Source organism: Ictidomys tridecemlineatus, chromosome 3, assembly GCF_052094955.1.
Source record: "Ictidomys tridecemlineatus isolate mIctTri1 chromosome 3, mIctTri1.hap1, whole genome shotgun sequence".
In the NCBI taxonomy this organism is placed as follows: domain Eukaryota; kingdom Metazoa; phylum Chordata; class Mammalia; order Rodentia; family Sciuridae; genus Ictidomys; species Ictidomys tridecemlineatus.
The window spans coordinates 180,942,298-180,960,315 of NC_135479.1; the positions used below are offsets into that span (position 1 = coordinate 180,942,298).

General features: G+C 31.9%; 1 protein-coding gene across 4 annotated transcripts in view; it reads right to left on the reverse strand.

Annotated features, from left to right (window-relative positions):
• Cadm2 (cell adhesion molecule 2) overlaps positions 1–18,018 on the reverse strand; it is a 1,002,559-nt gene that overhangs the window by 87,706 nt on the left and 896,835 nt on the right. For all 4 annotated transcript variants that reach the window (XM_040286941.2, XM_040286940.2, XM_005334176.4 and 1 more), the window contains one exon: positions 6,232–6,410. In XM_040286941.2, coding sequence (XP_040142875.1) covers positions 6,232–6,410 — 179 coding nt within the window. The remainder of the gene's footprint in view (positions 1–6,231; positions 6,411–18,018) is intronic.

Genomic DNA, 18,018 nt, shown 5'->3' on the forward strand with positions numbered 1-18,018 from the left:
CAAGTTGAGTATGCCCACATGTGGGCACCTTTTTAAATGCTTTATAAAGCAAACACTGCTCCTGTCGCCACTATTTTATTCCATCCCACTTCTCTCTGCAGAGTTCAACAGCATATTCATCCAGTCAGAGGTATGCCTTTCCCACAGGCATCAGAGCTTTCCCTACTTATTCATGTCCAGAAATGATATGTTTTATCTGTGAGATTAAAGAAAGTACTGTTTTAAGAATGATCCAACTAGTTACTGCCTGGAAACTCTCAACCAGAGATGAGAGCAGCAACCACAGGGCTCTTCCATTAGCACACTGTTTGTTGCTCCATATGGATGTCTTTTCTGTCCTTTTCTTTCTACAACATATATTTTCCATTTATGCTTCTAAAGGAAGCTGCTCCAAAGGAAAAATGCTCATTATGAGTACACAGAATTAATTTACCAACTGGTAGGTCTGTTTCTCTGTGAGGGAACAGATTTTAGCTGAATCCCTTTGTAATGTTTGCTAGGCTGTGCATCTGTCCGTAATTCAGGTCTTTCTTTCCTGCTCCCCACCCACTTATAGGAACTCAAAGATTCCCTCTTGTAATTCCATCATGATTTGTAAGTATTGCTTTTCCTAATAGTACAACTAAAAAAAGAAAGAAACAAACAAACAAAACAACAAAACAAAAAACTCATGTGATCTTCCAGTGCTTCTAAATATTTTATTTCTGGATAACTGTAATTGTAGATGCAAGATGTCACAAGAGGCTGCTATCTTTTAGTCTAGCTACACATTTGCCATGAAGCACAGAAGTACATTTTTCATTTTATCATATGAAGGATATGTATTAGCTTCAAATCATTGCTAATTATGACTTGAATTTATGAGCAATATATCCCTGTCATGGGGATATACATATCATGATAATATTTGCTTAGTTCTATCATGAGAGAAGTTTAAAAAAATTATCACTTTATGATATTTGCAGTGTTTCACAATTATTAAGCATTCACCTATGTATGCATTATTTTGAGCAATTTAAGACCAACTACTATAATAACACTGAAACAATAATATTTATTTTCTGCACAACAGTCAAATATTTTGAAGAGCTGATAGATGGACTAGAAATGTTTGTTATAGTGAAAGAAAAGCTACCCTTCAGGATTCAATTTGCTTTTCTCACATAGTAAGCAAGTTATCTACAGTGGAGAATTAGCACCCAGGACAGAAGAGGAGCCTCGATTTACCCAGTTTGTGAAAGATACATGTCTAAATAAGCAACAAAGCTTGGAAGCTGGACTGGGGGCCAGCAGTCTATTATATCTATGTGTTTAGCTTTTTAACTGTATTTTTTTACTTTTACTATTAACAATGAAATCTCAGTAAAATTAAGGAGGCAGTCTTATTGATAATTAAAACCTGGAAAGCTTTTTTTTTAATAGTTTGATACCTTTCACAGACCAAAACACACAGACATTTCTAACAGTAATTTTCTCTTACAATTAAAATGATAAAACTCCAAACATTATCTTTATGATTATTCCTAGCAACTAACAATAAAATGTGTTACTTCTGAAGTGTATATGTGTTCCTTGTGAATTTTCCTAAAAACTTAAAAATAAGAAATGTTACATTCCTAAGCAGTGTTCATTTCAATTGACACATGACCAAACAAACCATAAGTGCAATATGATATTTTAGAGATGTCAGGTTAGCCACTACAATAAACTGGCAGTACAGAAACAGAAGCAAATTTCAATAGAATTTCACTGTATACTATTATAATAAATATCATAATTTAATTATTTCATACATATTTAAAGATGAAATTTGCTGGAAAAGAAAAATATATTTTAAAAAAGTGAGAGCATGGAAAGTTGTATAATGAATAATTTCACTCATACGCAAAATAACCAGAATTAAAATGATGAACCAATACATTGTTTAAAATCTTATTCATACAAGGAGAGAAATAATGAAGTAAGAAAATAAATTAGATCAATGATAAAGACATTTAATATTTACATAGGGCTATTATGGTAATAAGAAGGGGAAATTTGAGTAGGGAGAACAAACATCATGAAAACATCTCCTGGAATATTCTACATCAGCTCTGTCCTAACTTTCAGAGACAACTTGAGTTCTCCATTGTAGCTCTAACATGATTCCTGCTCTGCTGACCTACAATCTGGACCTGGCATAGATATTGTAGCCACTAACCATAGTCCAGAATGGTACTGCATATTCCCAGTATCTCTGTCCATTTTCTATATGCATTTGAAGTAGTGGTTATGAATTTTCCTAACATGAATTTAAAGGGAGGTAAAAGATATTAAGAAAAATGAGAAAGAGGGTTAGGATTTAAGAGAGGCTGATTTGCATTTCTCACTCTCTATAGATACCATTTCTCAAACTTTTTGATTCCATATGTCCAACACTTTTAATCCATTTATTACAAATACATATGAGAACCCAAACTTCTTTCAACCACAAAACAAGATGAGCCTCAGGTCATTGGTAATTTCTTGCAGCCACTCCTTGTACAACAGTAAGCATTTGCCATACTGTGTATAGCATATGGATGTAGATCTGGGTAGTCTTTGCTTTGGGCGAAGATATATTACTTAAATCCTCTGAACTTGATGTTGTGTTATAGAAATAAGTCTGATTCTAAATTTTGTCCTATTCTAGAGATTTTTTGTTATATTATTGAATTTTTAAGATTTTTCCCTATTAACAAGTTAGCAAAAATTTAGAAATTTATTTTTGTTCAGTAGAGTTAAATTATAATCTGGGTACCATTCAGGGAATATTTAGGCAATAAATTATTTGCATCTCTTTCTAGTTGAATTGGTCTTAATATAAAAGACTATTGTTATTTATTATAAGAAGTTAGATATATTATAAATGATTATAGCTGGACTGTACTGAATTCTTCCATTTATGATGTATATAATTTGTTTATGATTGATCCAAAATCTCTGTATTACCATTTTTAAAAATTTTAGACACTGGGACCACAATCAGAGATTATAATCATCTGCTTCATTGTGTGAGCATCTTCCTATAATTCTCCTATTTGTTTTATTATTTGAATGCATAACTTTTCTTAAAAATCTTAAACTATAATTTTCTTTATTGTCATTCACCTTTGCCTCATAAGGTCATAAGTACTAAGTATATAATTGGGGAATGAATGAATTATTCTTTTTGTCTGAATTCTCTAAATATGAAGAGCAGCAATGGAACAAAACACTTGAAAACCATTAGGGCTATGGATAGTGATTTCTAAATAAATAAATAGCATGATAAAAGTGATAAAGAAGAAACATTTTATAAAGAAGAAAAAAAATAAAACTACTATGATCTCAGTAATTAATAAGCATAACTATGGCTACTAATTTAATAGATTAATTTTTCCATTGCTGAGATTGTTAATGAATAGTGCCATTATCTTTGCTAATAGATCCTCCACAGAGCAAATGCTTCATAAATATATTTTGTCTTGCCTGTATTTGAATGTTGACTTTTGTTAGATTTTTCATTGATGGTAAATTTTAGACTGGCAGTTTCAAATTACCACCTCAATATTCCTAATGTTGAGATTTTCAAATGTGAATAAGAAGGGGGCAAAACCCCTGCAGTATACATAAAACAAAATGCCAGTACTATGAACAATTAGGTGTAATAACATTTAAATAATGCAATTCCATTGACACCCAAAGAATAAAATCCAACCATTAGGATGGCCTCTAGACAGTAGAAGATTTCACAGGAAAGTGCTAATTCTGCTTAGACCTCCATCAAGTTAAGAATCAATAGAACCTAGGCAACTGTAGTAGATTCAGACAGGAGTCTCAGTTCCTGAAAAAACCCTCATGTTAGAGCTATATTAAATTATCACAGCTAATGTAAAATCAACCTTGGTGTAAAAGCTAAAAGGGTAAAGTTCTCACAAATGATCGCTTATCACTCCATTCCAAAATGCATACAGCATTCATTATAGATCGCAATGCCACTCAAATTTCATCATTTAGTAGGTTTTGAAACAGCCAAACCATTAACAGAAGAGAGTAGCTTTTATATTTATACAATCAGTGACTAATGAAACATTATACCCAGTGTGCAAAGGGGAAAAAAAACTTTATTTTGTAATGAACCCAATTGGAGCCCTTTTTAAACACAGTGTAATATGGTTTCACTGTTTCATAGAGCCTCTCATTACTTGTGTCAATAATCCTAGGTAAACTACTGTTGAACTTCACAGCATTTATTTAGCAGCATGAATAGCATTAATCTATGGGGTGCTTTTGATGAATTGTAGTTCAAGAAGCGAAGCCAAAAATGACTTCTTACAAAGTGCTTAGAGAAGTATTTATTAGAAATATGTCAACTGCCAACTACCTAAAGGTAGCTTGGCTATTTAGAAAACCATACTGTTGGCTAGCTTGCAAACACTGGGAAAGCATAAGAATTTTCCCTACTTGAATTACTTGAAAAACAACAAATGACATGCTTTTCATCAGAGTGTATTATTTCTTCTGTCATTTCCCTTCTAATTCTGTATATATTTATGTTGTATTGCCTTCAATACAACGTGACATGTGATACAACATGCTCCGAGGCTCTGAGAAACTATTAGGTGAGAGAAATGCTTAAAAATTTTCGGGTGAATCAGTTAGGCTAGACTTAAGTGATTGCATGGTCTGAATATCCAGGTAGCACAAACTGGAAGCTGCTCTTGGCTCCCCCTTGACCTTGACTCACCCAGTGGTGTTACCTTCTCTGGCAATAAGGCTGGGAAGGTTTGTCGGCAGGAGTTAACTATATTTAATTCCAATTTATCAGTGTAGTTTGATTAAGCTAATCTTTTCACAGCTGAATTTTGTTCTTATTCATGAAATACCAGAAATTAAACTCTTAGGATGTTCAAGATGTTTATACAAGGAGAGTTTATTCACTGTCTGCCTTTATTTGCCTACCATGAAGCTAGTATTTAGAATTGAGAGATTTTATAAACTGAAGGAATTCCAAAACAGATAATATTATATACTGACAATATGTAAGTTTCTTCAATTTTTGCCTGTATCATAAGAAAATAAATTCCTGGAAAAATAGCACAAATTAGATTACTATTTTCCCTAAACTTAATTAAAATTCTTTATTAAAGACTTAGGCTTGACTCCCACCATTCTTTCTTTTTCAATTTTTTTTAATAGAGAACTAACTAATCCATGTTCTATACTATACAATTATAAATATGTATTATATAATTGGATTCCTGGGAAAAGTATTGAATAAACATATTCTCTCCATGATTTCTAAGATCCACTGGATTTGTTAAACCATTTTGTTTTATTAAATGCTGGTTCATAATTTTGTAATATTATATGAAATAACATGGTATTCTCAGAAAAATTTCTCTGGCTGAAATATAAAAGGGTAATGTTACATTCTCTAAGGACTCTTTCTCTGGAGATGCACAATGTTCCCTAGCATATACATTAACCCCTGAGAAATGGTATAATAAATAAATTTTTATAAATTTTATTTATTACAGCATTTTAACCTCATAAAATGTAGTTTCATCTAACAATATGTTAAAGCTGCCTTATTAACAACTCATTGTGACTTTTGAAGTTTGATCAATGAAAAAGAGTGATTTTCTTCACTTTTGGATATTGGTATTTTGCTATATTTATACACTTTGATATATACAAATGGTGAGATAAATGAAGTCAAGAAAATCAATGTCTGTAGATATTTCAAATTATCCTTCACAACATTTACTCATAAATATTCTATTCCTCTGTCTCTGCTGTATCTCAATGACATACTATTATCTTTTAGGTAGCCAGTTATAGTGATCAAAAAAATATATTTTTTGTGATACTACTACTGAAATTAGTTTACAAGAAATAGGATAATTCTGGATTATAAGTAAAAGCATTTATTTGTAAAAATTTAGACAATCATTAATATAACTTATAAGCCATCACCAAAAATTAAATAAAAAGATTTATGATAAAGCTTTTCACAAAAATAACTTCATTTTTAGTGTATGCTGTAATTTTATATTAATTAGTCTGTATTGGAACATAGTAAATTTTGGGCATATTAATACTTACAAGAAGTCCTTCTGAAAGAAAAAAGAAAACCTGTTTAATTTTATCCTATAGATTTTGACAAATTTAAATAGCTTTTTAGGTCATTCATTTTTTTACATGTCATATTTTCAAAAAGGCACTCACCATGTACAATGAGGACATACTCTGCGCTGCTTTGGCCGATGGTGTTTGTGGCTTCACATCGATATGTACCATTATCCGTTTTGTTCAGGAAAAGAATGTTTAGCTCCCTACCACTCACAACCATTCGATCAGGATCTGGTAATTCTCCACCATCCTTTGTCCACAAAACAGGTTCTGGCCTGTTGGATTCAAACATGCATACAAATAGGAAAAATAAGAAATGTTGAATATTCAGGAAATTAAGCAAATCTGGTAATATATGGATATTTAACACTTATTTTATGCACAATCATTTGCTAACTTCTATAAGGGGGCAAAAAGAACCATCATGTACTCATTCAAAAGATTTGAAGGTATGAGAAACATAACTAATTCTACTGTACCTGTGTGTTAAAGAACTAATTTGTTATGTTATTGTAGCAGTCATTGCTGGTCCCCTCCCCAGTTCCTGAGCCCAGACCCTACTGGAATTGGCATTTTAACATTTTAACATAGCCTTGGGCAACAGAAGCAAGTCCGCTCCCCAGGTTCTAACAAAAATACCTTTTCACTTGGGGTCTCCACAGAAACCACCTAAAGCCTCCCCTTACCTTGTCCACTTTTCTTATTCTCCTAAAGAATTTTTTGGAAAGTTTGTATTTAATAACATACAGTCCCTGGCTGCATTTGGCCAATAATGGTCCATATGTACAACAGAGATCTCTTAAGATTTTATCTCCTGGTGATGTCATGGCAATTTTATAATGTGTTTGAACTCATATGTATTTTTTGACAAAATTTTGTAAAATGGATAAAACTTATGAATGAAATATAACAAATATTGGTAATACTGTCAAAATAAACAGATCAATAATGTGATGCAGGAACTGTTCATCAAGTGTTTAAGACTAAAATCATTTGGAGGATGTGGTATTTTGATATAACAAGAAATACATATTTTCTCTGCCCCTATTTCCTGACATAGTTCTCCTGAAACCCCTATAGATAGAAGTGCTAGGAAAATATTTTTTACTAAGATCTGGTCTTTGTCCCCAGGTCTTGATGCTGCTTCTAAATTCATAGGAATTTCCTAGGCACTAGGAATATTTTTTGTTTCAATGAGATGCTCCTAAGATATATTCTAATAAAATGCCTTTGGAGGGCTTCTGGATCCCTTCAGAATGGAAGCTAAATAATTCAATGGTTGGAACTTTCAATCCCACCTCTGTCCTCTCAGAAGCAGAGATGGGTTGAAGTTTCAGCTGATTACCAATGTCCAATGATGTAATCAATTAGACATATGTAGTAAAGCCCTTTAAAACCCTGAACTGCAGGGTTCAGTGTACTTTTGTGTTGCTCAACATATGGAGGGTCCTGGAGGGTGTCATTCCAGGAGATGACAGGGAAGCTTGTGCCCCTCACTATATACATTGCCTTATTCATCTCTTAATCTACTTTTCATCTGCATCCTTTGTAATGAATGGGTAAGTACAAGTATTGTGTTTCCTCAAGTTCTATGGAAAGACCCAGAAAATTAATGAAATCCAAGGAGGAGTCATGGAAACCTCTGTCTGTAGCTGGTTGATCAGAGAAGTATATACAATAACTTACTATGTGCAATTAACCTGAGAATTAGGGGCCACCTCCTGGGACTGAATCTTAACCTATGGCATCTGACTCTTTCCAGGTAGAGAGTGTCAGAATTAGAATGAATTATAGGCCACTCTGCTGATTGTCCTGGAAGAACTAATTGTTAATGGGGGAAAAAAAACTGCCATATACATTTTGGTGACCAGGTATGAATTTTAGTAAATGTGTGAGCAGAAAATAATAAATAGTTCATTTATTTTCCTATCTCTTCAGAGTAAGAAAGCAAAGAATAAAAGGCAATTTTGTCAGACCCAAGAAACTTCTGGAAGAGTAATATATTACTTAACAAATGAAGAAACTTGGTATATAAAAGTATTGAGGGCTGGGGATGTGGCTCAAGCAGTAGCGCGCTCGCCTAGCATGCGTGTGGCCTGGGTTCGATCCTCAGCACCACATACCAACAAAGATGTTGTGTCCGTCGAGAACTAAAAAATAAATATTAAAAATTCTCTCTCTCTCTCTCTCTCTCTCTCTCCTCTCTCATTCTCTTTAAAAAAAATATAAAAGTATTGAAAAATATGATATCATAGCTTTCAATTATATAGAAAACTTGTCTTCATATTATCTTTAATGAAAGCCAAACAATTAACACTACTTAACTTGCTTTATGTAATCCACATCTGTTTATTGCTATTTGAACTTACTAATTAATATTTCAAGTAGCATAATTTTAAGTCAAATATCACAAGGAATATAATATAATCCCTTGAAGAAGTAAAATTGTAAAATGAAACTATAACTTGGAGAACAGCTGAAAAAATTGAAATTTTATTCTTTCCAAAAAGCTACAAAAGACAAATAATAAAATAAAAGTTATATTAAGGATAATTTGATGTGGATGTGTAACCAACGTGATTCTGCAATCTGCATTTGGGGTAAAATTGGGAGTTCATAACCCACTTCAGTCTAATGTATGAAATATGATATGTCCAGAGCTTTGTAATGTGGTGAACAACCAATAAAAAAAAGGATAATTTGAATTTTAGAACATTCACCTTTATAATTTTATTCAAATGAAGCACTTATTATATTAAGAGGCAATTTTTTTGATATATGTTAGAATTTTAAACACACAGATATATTTATATGTATTTATGTATTTTTTATATATACATGCTACATAGATATATATGTATATATATATATATATGTCTTTCCATATACTCAAAATTAACACCTGAAATCCAAACTATTATGATTCCTCTCCACTCAAGTTTGTAAGCTTTAAGTCACATCTAAAAACACACGCACTATAAATGCATACTTAATTTATATTTATATATACAGAGAACATAAAGATGCAAATAAATTAGTTATCAGTCTGTATTTTAAAAATTTCTTTCTAAAAACAAAATACTCCCTTCTGGTACATAAGTAGGAAAAAAAATCAACCTTCACAAGTGGTTAAAAGGAAGATGTCAGGCCATGTTTCTGAAGCAATGAACTGAATCATTCAAGGATTCTTTATCCTACTCTATGTAGTAAATCTTAAAGGTGACAAGACTTAGAACTATAAGATGCAATTTTAAGGAAAAGAATGTTATAGTTGATATATAGATCATAAATAAGGAACAAATATTCCTAATTAGTACTTAAAATGTTCAACTTCTTTAATAGCAGCATAAAAATATTAAGTGGTTTAACAGCCTTGATACAATTTGTGTTTCATCTTAATAAAGAGAGCCTCCAGGCTTTTTCTAATTGGAATCCAGAAATGATTAAGTTTCTTGCTCCAAATGAATAACAATCTCCCCTGCTCTTTAAGCATCTAAAAGAAGATCATTTTAAAAGTAGTTCCAATGTAAGGTTTTTATGTGACAAAACTGAAAAAGTGTAGAAGCCGGATACCAAGTGCAGCAGAATTGTGAGAACACCATGGAAAGTAAGATGATATTATTCTACAGTGGGAACATCCATACGGTCAAGGCAGAAAGTCTCCCTGTGAAAACACCAGATTATCAGAAGCTGGAATTCTTCTATAAGAGAGTAAATTTGACTTCATTTCTGCCTATCAAATCTACAGAGCTAAAATTATGTTTTCTTTTCCTATGCAAAAAATAAAAAAGAGATATTTTTCTAACAGTAGAGATACAGAAAACAAGAAACCAAAATTTTAAAAGTGAGACCAAATGTGTTCATGCACTTATTCTCACATATTTTATTACCTTATTGAAGTAGTTTTAAATCTCGACAGATTAAAAAAACATGATAAGAGATTCTACAGTATCTTTCATAGCTTCTTATTTATAAATTAACATTGGAAAAATTGCCATAACCTGCTCAAGTCACTGGTTTATTTAATATCTTGAAACAGATGAGTAATCAAACCTGATCCCTTATTTCCACTGGAATTTTTCAGTTTTGAGGTGTTACTTTTGTGAGGTTATGCCATACAAGCAACTCTTATAGTCCTTCCATATGAGACCTCAGTGTCAAGGAACTATTTATTGTTTAGATTAGGTGTCCCCACAAAACCTCATGCGTAAGACAATGCAAGAAGGTTTAGAGGTGAAATGGGTGTTTTAGAAAAGCCTTAACCTAATCAGTGCAGTAATTCTCTCATAGGGATTAACTGAGGAGTTAACTGTGGGTTTAGGCTGTGGTTGGTATGCCTTGGGGATACATTTCTGATGAGCTGAGCTTAGTCTCTGTCTACTTTCTGGTGGCAGCTGTTTTACTCTACCATACTTTTATCCCATGATATTCTACCTCATCTCAGACCCCAAGGAATGGAGTTGTTCAACAATGGACTGAGACCTCTAAAACTCCGAGTCCCCAAATAAATGTTTCCTCCTCTAATTGTTATTGTCACAGCTAGGAAAAGCAAACTAAAATAGTTCTGAAGAGACTGGATAACTTCTTTACATTCATCAGCTCTCATCTTTTAAGCTCATGCTTATGGAGAAAAATAAAGAAAATAAGCAGGCATTTCCAGTTTATGCTCTATGTACCATGTGACCACATGAAAGATGCCTACTGGCTTTGTTTCAGTTTAGAAATTCCATAGGTGGGAAGTAGAAATGACCGAAGTTCTATTTATCTTACAGTTTTTTTGTTTTGTTTTGTTTTGTAAAAAACAATTCTTCTCTATTTTCTGCAACTGGAAAGTGAAATAAGATAGTGGTATGGGTTTCATAAATATCTTGATTCCCTTTGTACTTTAAGAAAAAAAAATTAGACCACAAAATTATTCTTAAGTTTGTACATAAAACTTTCAGTGTTTATGTTTTCAATTTTTAGATAAACAGAAGGACCTACATCAAATATAAATTAATTGAAATTAGTTTATAATTGTCATAACTAGAAATATTTTAAATTTATTGATTCAGAGGAAATGGATCCCAAGAGAACTCAAACTACCCTAAGCATTTCTCACTGGGTAGACTGAGACTGCATTCTTAAAGTCTAAATTTTACCAATTAATTGAGGAAGAAAAAGGAGGGAGGGAGGGAGGGAGGGGGGGGAGAGAGAGAGAGAGAGAGAGAGAGAGAGAGAGAGAGAGAGAGAGAGAGAGAGAGAGAGAGAGATTGAGATAGGTAGAGACAAAGAAGAAAAGAAAAAAATAGAAGCTGAAGTTGCTTGGGACTTTTTATATTTAAAATATAAATATAAAGCAAGTCTAATAAGTAGTTCTCTTAAAATTATAAGCTGAATCAAAATATAATTTTTCTATAATTTTATGCTGGAAGCTAAGATGGTGACTGCTAAAGAGGAAGGAATAGAAAATGATTCTTTTGGAGCTGTTTCCTATATCAATCATTTGAAATGTAAAAGATTCACAAAGGGTTATTTTGTTACTTAATACCAAAGGAGATGTTTCTCATATAGTTTGTAAATAGCTTGCAAAGTCTCTTCTTAACTATTATAAATATATTGGTCTAGGTCCTTGGAGTGTACCACAAACTGTGATTTTTCTCTTCAGATTTGATTGTTTTACAATTTATTTGTAACAAAATTTGTTTTCCTTGTATTCTTGATACTAATTGCATGCTTGTTTTGAAAACAATTTTTAAATCATCATAAAATTTTAGTAAACCATCTTTGAATGTTTTATTTATCACAATTTAGTCTCATTTAAAAACATAATCAAACATATAAAACTGACAGATATCTATCTACCTTCCTATCTATATACACAAGTATATATATATATATATATATATGTGTGTGTGTGTGTGTGTGTGTGTGTGTGTGTGTGTGCGCGCGTGCACGCGCACACGCGCTAGGCTTCACAAAAATTCAGAAACATTGATACTAGTTTTCAATGAGCCCCAATGGATATAATAACAGAAAATATTCACTATTGTGCTTACATCTTAAGATAGAGAAGATATAATTGAACTTATGGAACTGCCTTTTTTTTTAAAGTATGCCTATTTATCCTTGACTAAGTATTTGATAAATATATGCAATTACAAAGTAATTATCTATAAATAAATCTGCACAAGTATTTTTGAACAGGGATATAAAGAAAACAAAATACATATATTTTGATATTATATTGCATTGAATCTTTAGGGCTATAAATAAAATAAAATGCATATTTTGTGATATTATATTTATATACAATAAGCCATAATGCTTGGTAGGTCATGTTAAGTGTCATACAGGAGTTTAAAAACATCAGTTTGATACATGTCCTATATTAGGGATATTATGATATGTTTTAGGAAAGATTTAATTCTTGAATAGTATCTTAATTATGGTATGGTTTTGGCAAGTAAAAATGGAAGATTCCATCTCAGGAAAAGATAGAGAACTTGACTAGCATGCTTGCTTTCCACAGGCCACAGTGTTAAATAGATGAATTTAAATATGGAGAATATTAGGAAAAGTTAGTGGGACTAATAGGTAAAATTTATATTGGTTAAAAAGTCCAAACTAAGGAAAAGCACTCTATTTTTAATCAAATTGAGAGTAAATTAAGCAAAAGCTAAGGTGAAAGTTGGTATGAAAGAATAGGAACAAATGCTCTTATAAATAGCTGAGTTCAATACAAAATCTACAGAACAAAACAAAACATGAAATATTATTTCAGCATTAGCTGAAGACTGATATTAATGTCAGTGTGAAGGAGGATAAAATGTGGTAGAGAACATTCTGGTCACCAAGAGCAATTTTTTAAAAAAGCAAAGAAACAGGGAAGTTTAGGGAACAGATGCAGGGCAAAATTCTACACATTCAAAGTAAATAATATATGGCTTTGAATCTCAGACTAAAGCATTTAGATCTTCTTCAACATGAAATTATTTTCTTTTTTTTTTGAGAATAGAGTATTCCTGATTGGAATTTTCCTTAAGAATATTCATGTGGAATCTCTAAAAAAAAATCCAATAAAAAGATCATATATACAGTTCTTAAGAGAGAGAACAAAGTCGTATATAAAGTTGAATTAATAGTAAAGAAGACTACAGAAGACGTAATAGAATTTTGATAAATATATGTAATTACAAAGTAATTATCTAGAAATAAATCTGTGCAAGTATTTATAGATACTTGGGAAAATTAAATATAATTATTATGGAGCTAAAATATATGGTATTAAAAAAAGAGAGGAGAAACTCTTGACGATACCCATCATATAATAGTAATAATCCTCATCCTAAGAGGGAAAATAACAACAACTGGGAAAATGAAGTAACCAACTACACAACAGCAAATAACAAGATGAAAACAGACTGATGTATAGTTGAAGGGAAAACTAATGATTCTAGTATGGGACACGGTAAATGCAAGTGTTGGAAGAGAATCAAGAAATAAATCTCTGAATTTGGGGGAAGTGCTGGGGAGTGATAAAGGGCAAATTATATTTTTATATTGTGTGTAATACATGAATACATAACAACAAATCCCATCAGTATGTGCAACAAAATTGTACCAATAAAAAATGTGGAAAGAGAAAAAAACAGAAATTCATTTCTATCAAGCAATAAGGAGTGAAGAAATTAGAAACTGAGGCAGAGAACAGGACTGGGATTATTTTACATTTTTTATCACATAATTTTTATTTTATATATCAAATAGTATATAAGTACTAACTAATGAACTCAATATTCTTCTTTAATCCCTCTTCTCACCACACTTAATTTCTCTCCTTAACCATTGTTACAACGGAGTCAATGTTTTTTTTTCTTTTTTGCCTTTTCCCCAACTGTTATATTTATCTGTTTATTTCCCAGCCCTGATGTACCCAACTTTTTCATTTTCTCTGTGCCTTTTTCCGAATATAACAACAAGCTAAGGACAAGTGAGGAGAGGATAAGTGATGGTTATTCTACTAAATGCTGTTCCTGAAGTCATCAGGTAAGAAAACACATGTAGAACAATGACAGGGGCAGTTTTTTAAAGCCAAAGTGAATTTCATAATTGTTTCCTAGAGTATTTCACATTGTTTATCTTTAGAAGAATTTTATGTAATAAAAAAAAATCTAACTTTTTAATATAAAATGTATTTTGTCAGATGGTAGTTTAAATGTTTTTGTTAAAGCATTATAATAATACATAGTATTTGGCCTGCTTTTGACAAAAGTATATATACAAACAATTTGATTTCAACCCCCATTTTCCCCACCTTTTCCTTTCTTCTTCCCTCCCCCCTTTCTCCTTTCTCTACTGATTTTCTTTTCCCTCCTTTATTTATTTTTGATTAATAGTTTTTACATATACATAAAGGTGAAAGTCCCTTTGGGCTTTATATATACGTGTATGGTGTATATATATAAAGGATTTTGTTAAATTCATTACATATTTCGTCCCCTTTCCCTTCTTTCCTTCCTCCCTCCCTCCCTCTGATTCTTCTTCTACTCCACTGATCTACCTTATATCTTGATGATATCTTTTCCCCTCCCCGACTGAATTGTTCCCCTTGTTTTGCTCTAGTTTCCACATGTGAGAGAAAACATTTGACCTTGGATTTTCTGAGTCTGGCTTATTTCACTTAACAAAATTTTCCCATTTCCATCCAGTTATCAGCAAATGACATTTTCTTTTTCTTTATAGTTAAATAAAAACTCCATTGTGGATAAATAAACATATTCTTGATCCATTCATTTAGTGACAGGCATCTAAGCCAATTACACAATTTGGATTTTGTTAATTGAGCCACTTTAAACATTATAATGACTATATCTCGGTAATATGCTAATTTCTTATTTGTTTTTAAAAAATCATTTTTATTTTCCCAAATATAAAAATATGCCTCATGTATTATCATCAATGTTAAGTATGTATAATTAGAGCTACAGATTTCTGCTTTCATAGTTTCATAGTTAAAATCAATATTTTTTGTAGGAACATTTGTGAAATTGGCTCTATTCCTCCATTTTGAATATTTAGATCTGGAACACTAGTAGTCTATGAACTGAGAAGTAGGAAAATAGGTTCAAATGAATAATCTAGTGAACAAAATTCTTAAATAACTTTTTGTAATTAATTAATTTATATATTTTTTAATGGTGGGGTTGAACTCAGGGCCTGGCACACATTAGGAAAACACTCTACCACTGAACATTCCAAGCCCACAATTTCTCTTTTAAATACATCCATTTCCACTGCATTTCTAGCCTGTTGTGGTTATGTGTGTTGATTAAAAGGTATGTTTCTGTGCATTTCTGTGTGTGACAAAAAGTTGGATGGTTCCTTGGCTTTTCCTCCCTTTGGCTTCTAATCCCTTCTGTTTTAATGAGTTTGGAATGTATTCTTTAATCTCTTACTATCCTGATAATTATATGTGATGATCTTTGCTCCACAAATATACAACTTTTTTTTTGTCTGCACAATCCATTGTATGAAAACCAATGGATGTTTTTGCTTCTTGTAAATTGAGAATCCCAAAGATTTCAGTTGAAAGATTCAACAATGCTAGTCCTTACTTATAAGTCACCATCAGTGCTTATGTGTGATAGAGTCAAAGACATTTTAATGAAGTAAAAAATGAAGTTAGCTTGAAGTGAAAAATTCAAGCCTACCCATCCCCTTTAATTGTAACTTGAAACTATGATTCCAAGTTTATTTGCTGATATAAATTCCCCAAATAAATTACTGCAGTGGGTTAGTGTCAAGTAGGAGGGGTTTCATTACATTACAGGCTAAAAGAAGAAGGGACTGTAGCATTAATACCAACCTTTCCATTTATGTTTAGAAATGGACTTCTAGTCTGATTAATCCCATCATGTTACTTGATTCTGATTCTTTAAGATACTTCTTGCCTCCAAGTTTAGAAGCTTATAGTTAAAACAGGAAATAACTTATATGCAAGAGGTAAGTGCTCTTCAGAAGACTTGAAAATAATGGCATCAATTTTAGAGTGCCTGTGAAATCCTGGACCACTCTTTATAGATAACCTAGTGTTCCCTGAGGACTGTTGTAACAGTTTCGAGATATAAAGCTCCCATCCTACAAAATATATAATTCTAGCCAATTTAAGGCACAACAAATAAACGATTATCCTTAGAAAAGTTATGATTGCTCTGATCCCAGAATGACAGATTTTTTTTGCACTAAGGTAAAAATATGCAAAGTTAGGACAAATACTTGAACTAATCTCTCAGGACTTTCTGCAGAAGAAAAGCAATCATCCAAGCTTCTATATCTCACATCACTTTGCTTTAGTAGACACAGAATATTAATTCCTGTTTAAAAGATCAGGAAATCTGTAAGCAAGTTTAACCATCTGTTATAGATAGTAACTATACAATCTCTAGGATGTATTTAATAATTATCATTCTTCTGTAAGTATTTTTAAGTTATTAGAACATTTTTAGCTTCTGAAATTCTCCTTCAACTAAGGTATATTGAGGAATGTTTTCATAATTTTTAACCTGGGGGTCTAAATTTTTCAGAATCTGCTATTTTATTAATCTGTGCATATTATGAAACAAATTGATACCATATCAAATGTATTTTCAAGCATCCTAATCAATCAGAAGCTTGCAAACCATTGAGCACAAAGTAAGTTGTGAAGATGGAATCCTGTTTTCCACATAAGAGTTGGATTACAACCTATTACTTCCCTACCATAAAACAGTACTAATTAGCCTTATGAAGATGTAATGCTTAGGTTAACACTTTGTTACCATTACACAACTGCTTGAGCTCCACAACTTGTTTCCTTTTAAATATTAAAATCAATATTCTCTGGAAAGAAATAGTAAAGTGCACATCATTTGACTAATAGCTGGTGAATGAAATGCTCCATATAAGTAAAAACTGAAGATACTTGAAATTTAAAACTTTAAAATTGTAATAAACATTTGGATGAAATCCTTCTTAAAGGATCAAATTTTTCTGCATTATTAAACAAAACATTCTCTGTGGTACTCAACTTTATTTTCTGGAGCAAAGATCACTTCAGTTTTAACACATTTTAGTAAAGGGTGGTTTTAGGAGAACTAAAGGGATTAAGACTTGACATGCTTTTTCCTTGAATATTTCTAAGACCCGGTTTTATAATCATGTGCTTAGTGCAACAATTTCAAATCTTTTATGGTGTGACTTATAATTAAAACCAGCATATTTGGCAGACTTACATACTACACACATACGTATACACAAGAAAAACTTGTTTTTGCTTAAGCCTGTGACATTTTTCTTTACTCTTCTTTGCCTTGTTCTCTATAATTTTCATTCCTCATCTATTATTTTCTAACTGCTTTTGGTTTTTTAAAAGGTCTCATATAAATTCATTTTGTGATTCATTAATAAGCCACAACTTGCAATTTAAAACACTACATTAGTGACCTGCAGAAAGAGCTACTATTTTCTGTGGGTGTTCTTGTCCCTCACTGTAAGGCTATTATATGTTCACTGCTGCTTCTCTAATATCATGTCACTATCTTCATCCCTGTACTTGCAGTTTTGAGTGGCAGTGCTTAAATCCATCTCTCCTCACATTTCAGTAAATTTTGCAGGCCACAAGTCACTGTAGGTGTTGCTCTATTTTTCCTGCCTTTTACAAAATTGTATTTCTCCCTCTTCTTTTTCTTTTCAATAGGCATCTCAGATATTTCTGATAATCTGAATTTGTAAGAGTCGGGCTTTAAGGCCCTCATCAATCTCAAAGATATCCTATTTTGGAGCCATTCAAAAATGTTCTTATTTCCCACAATGGAATATTGTTTTCTGTTTAAATGTATTTTTCCAACTTTAAAGTTTAGAGGC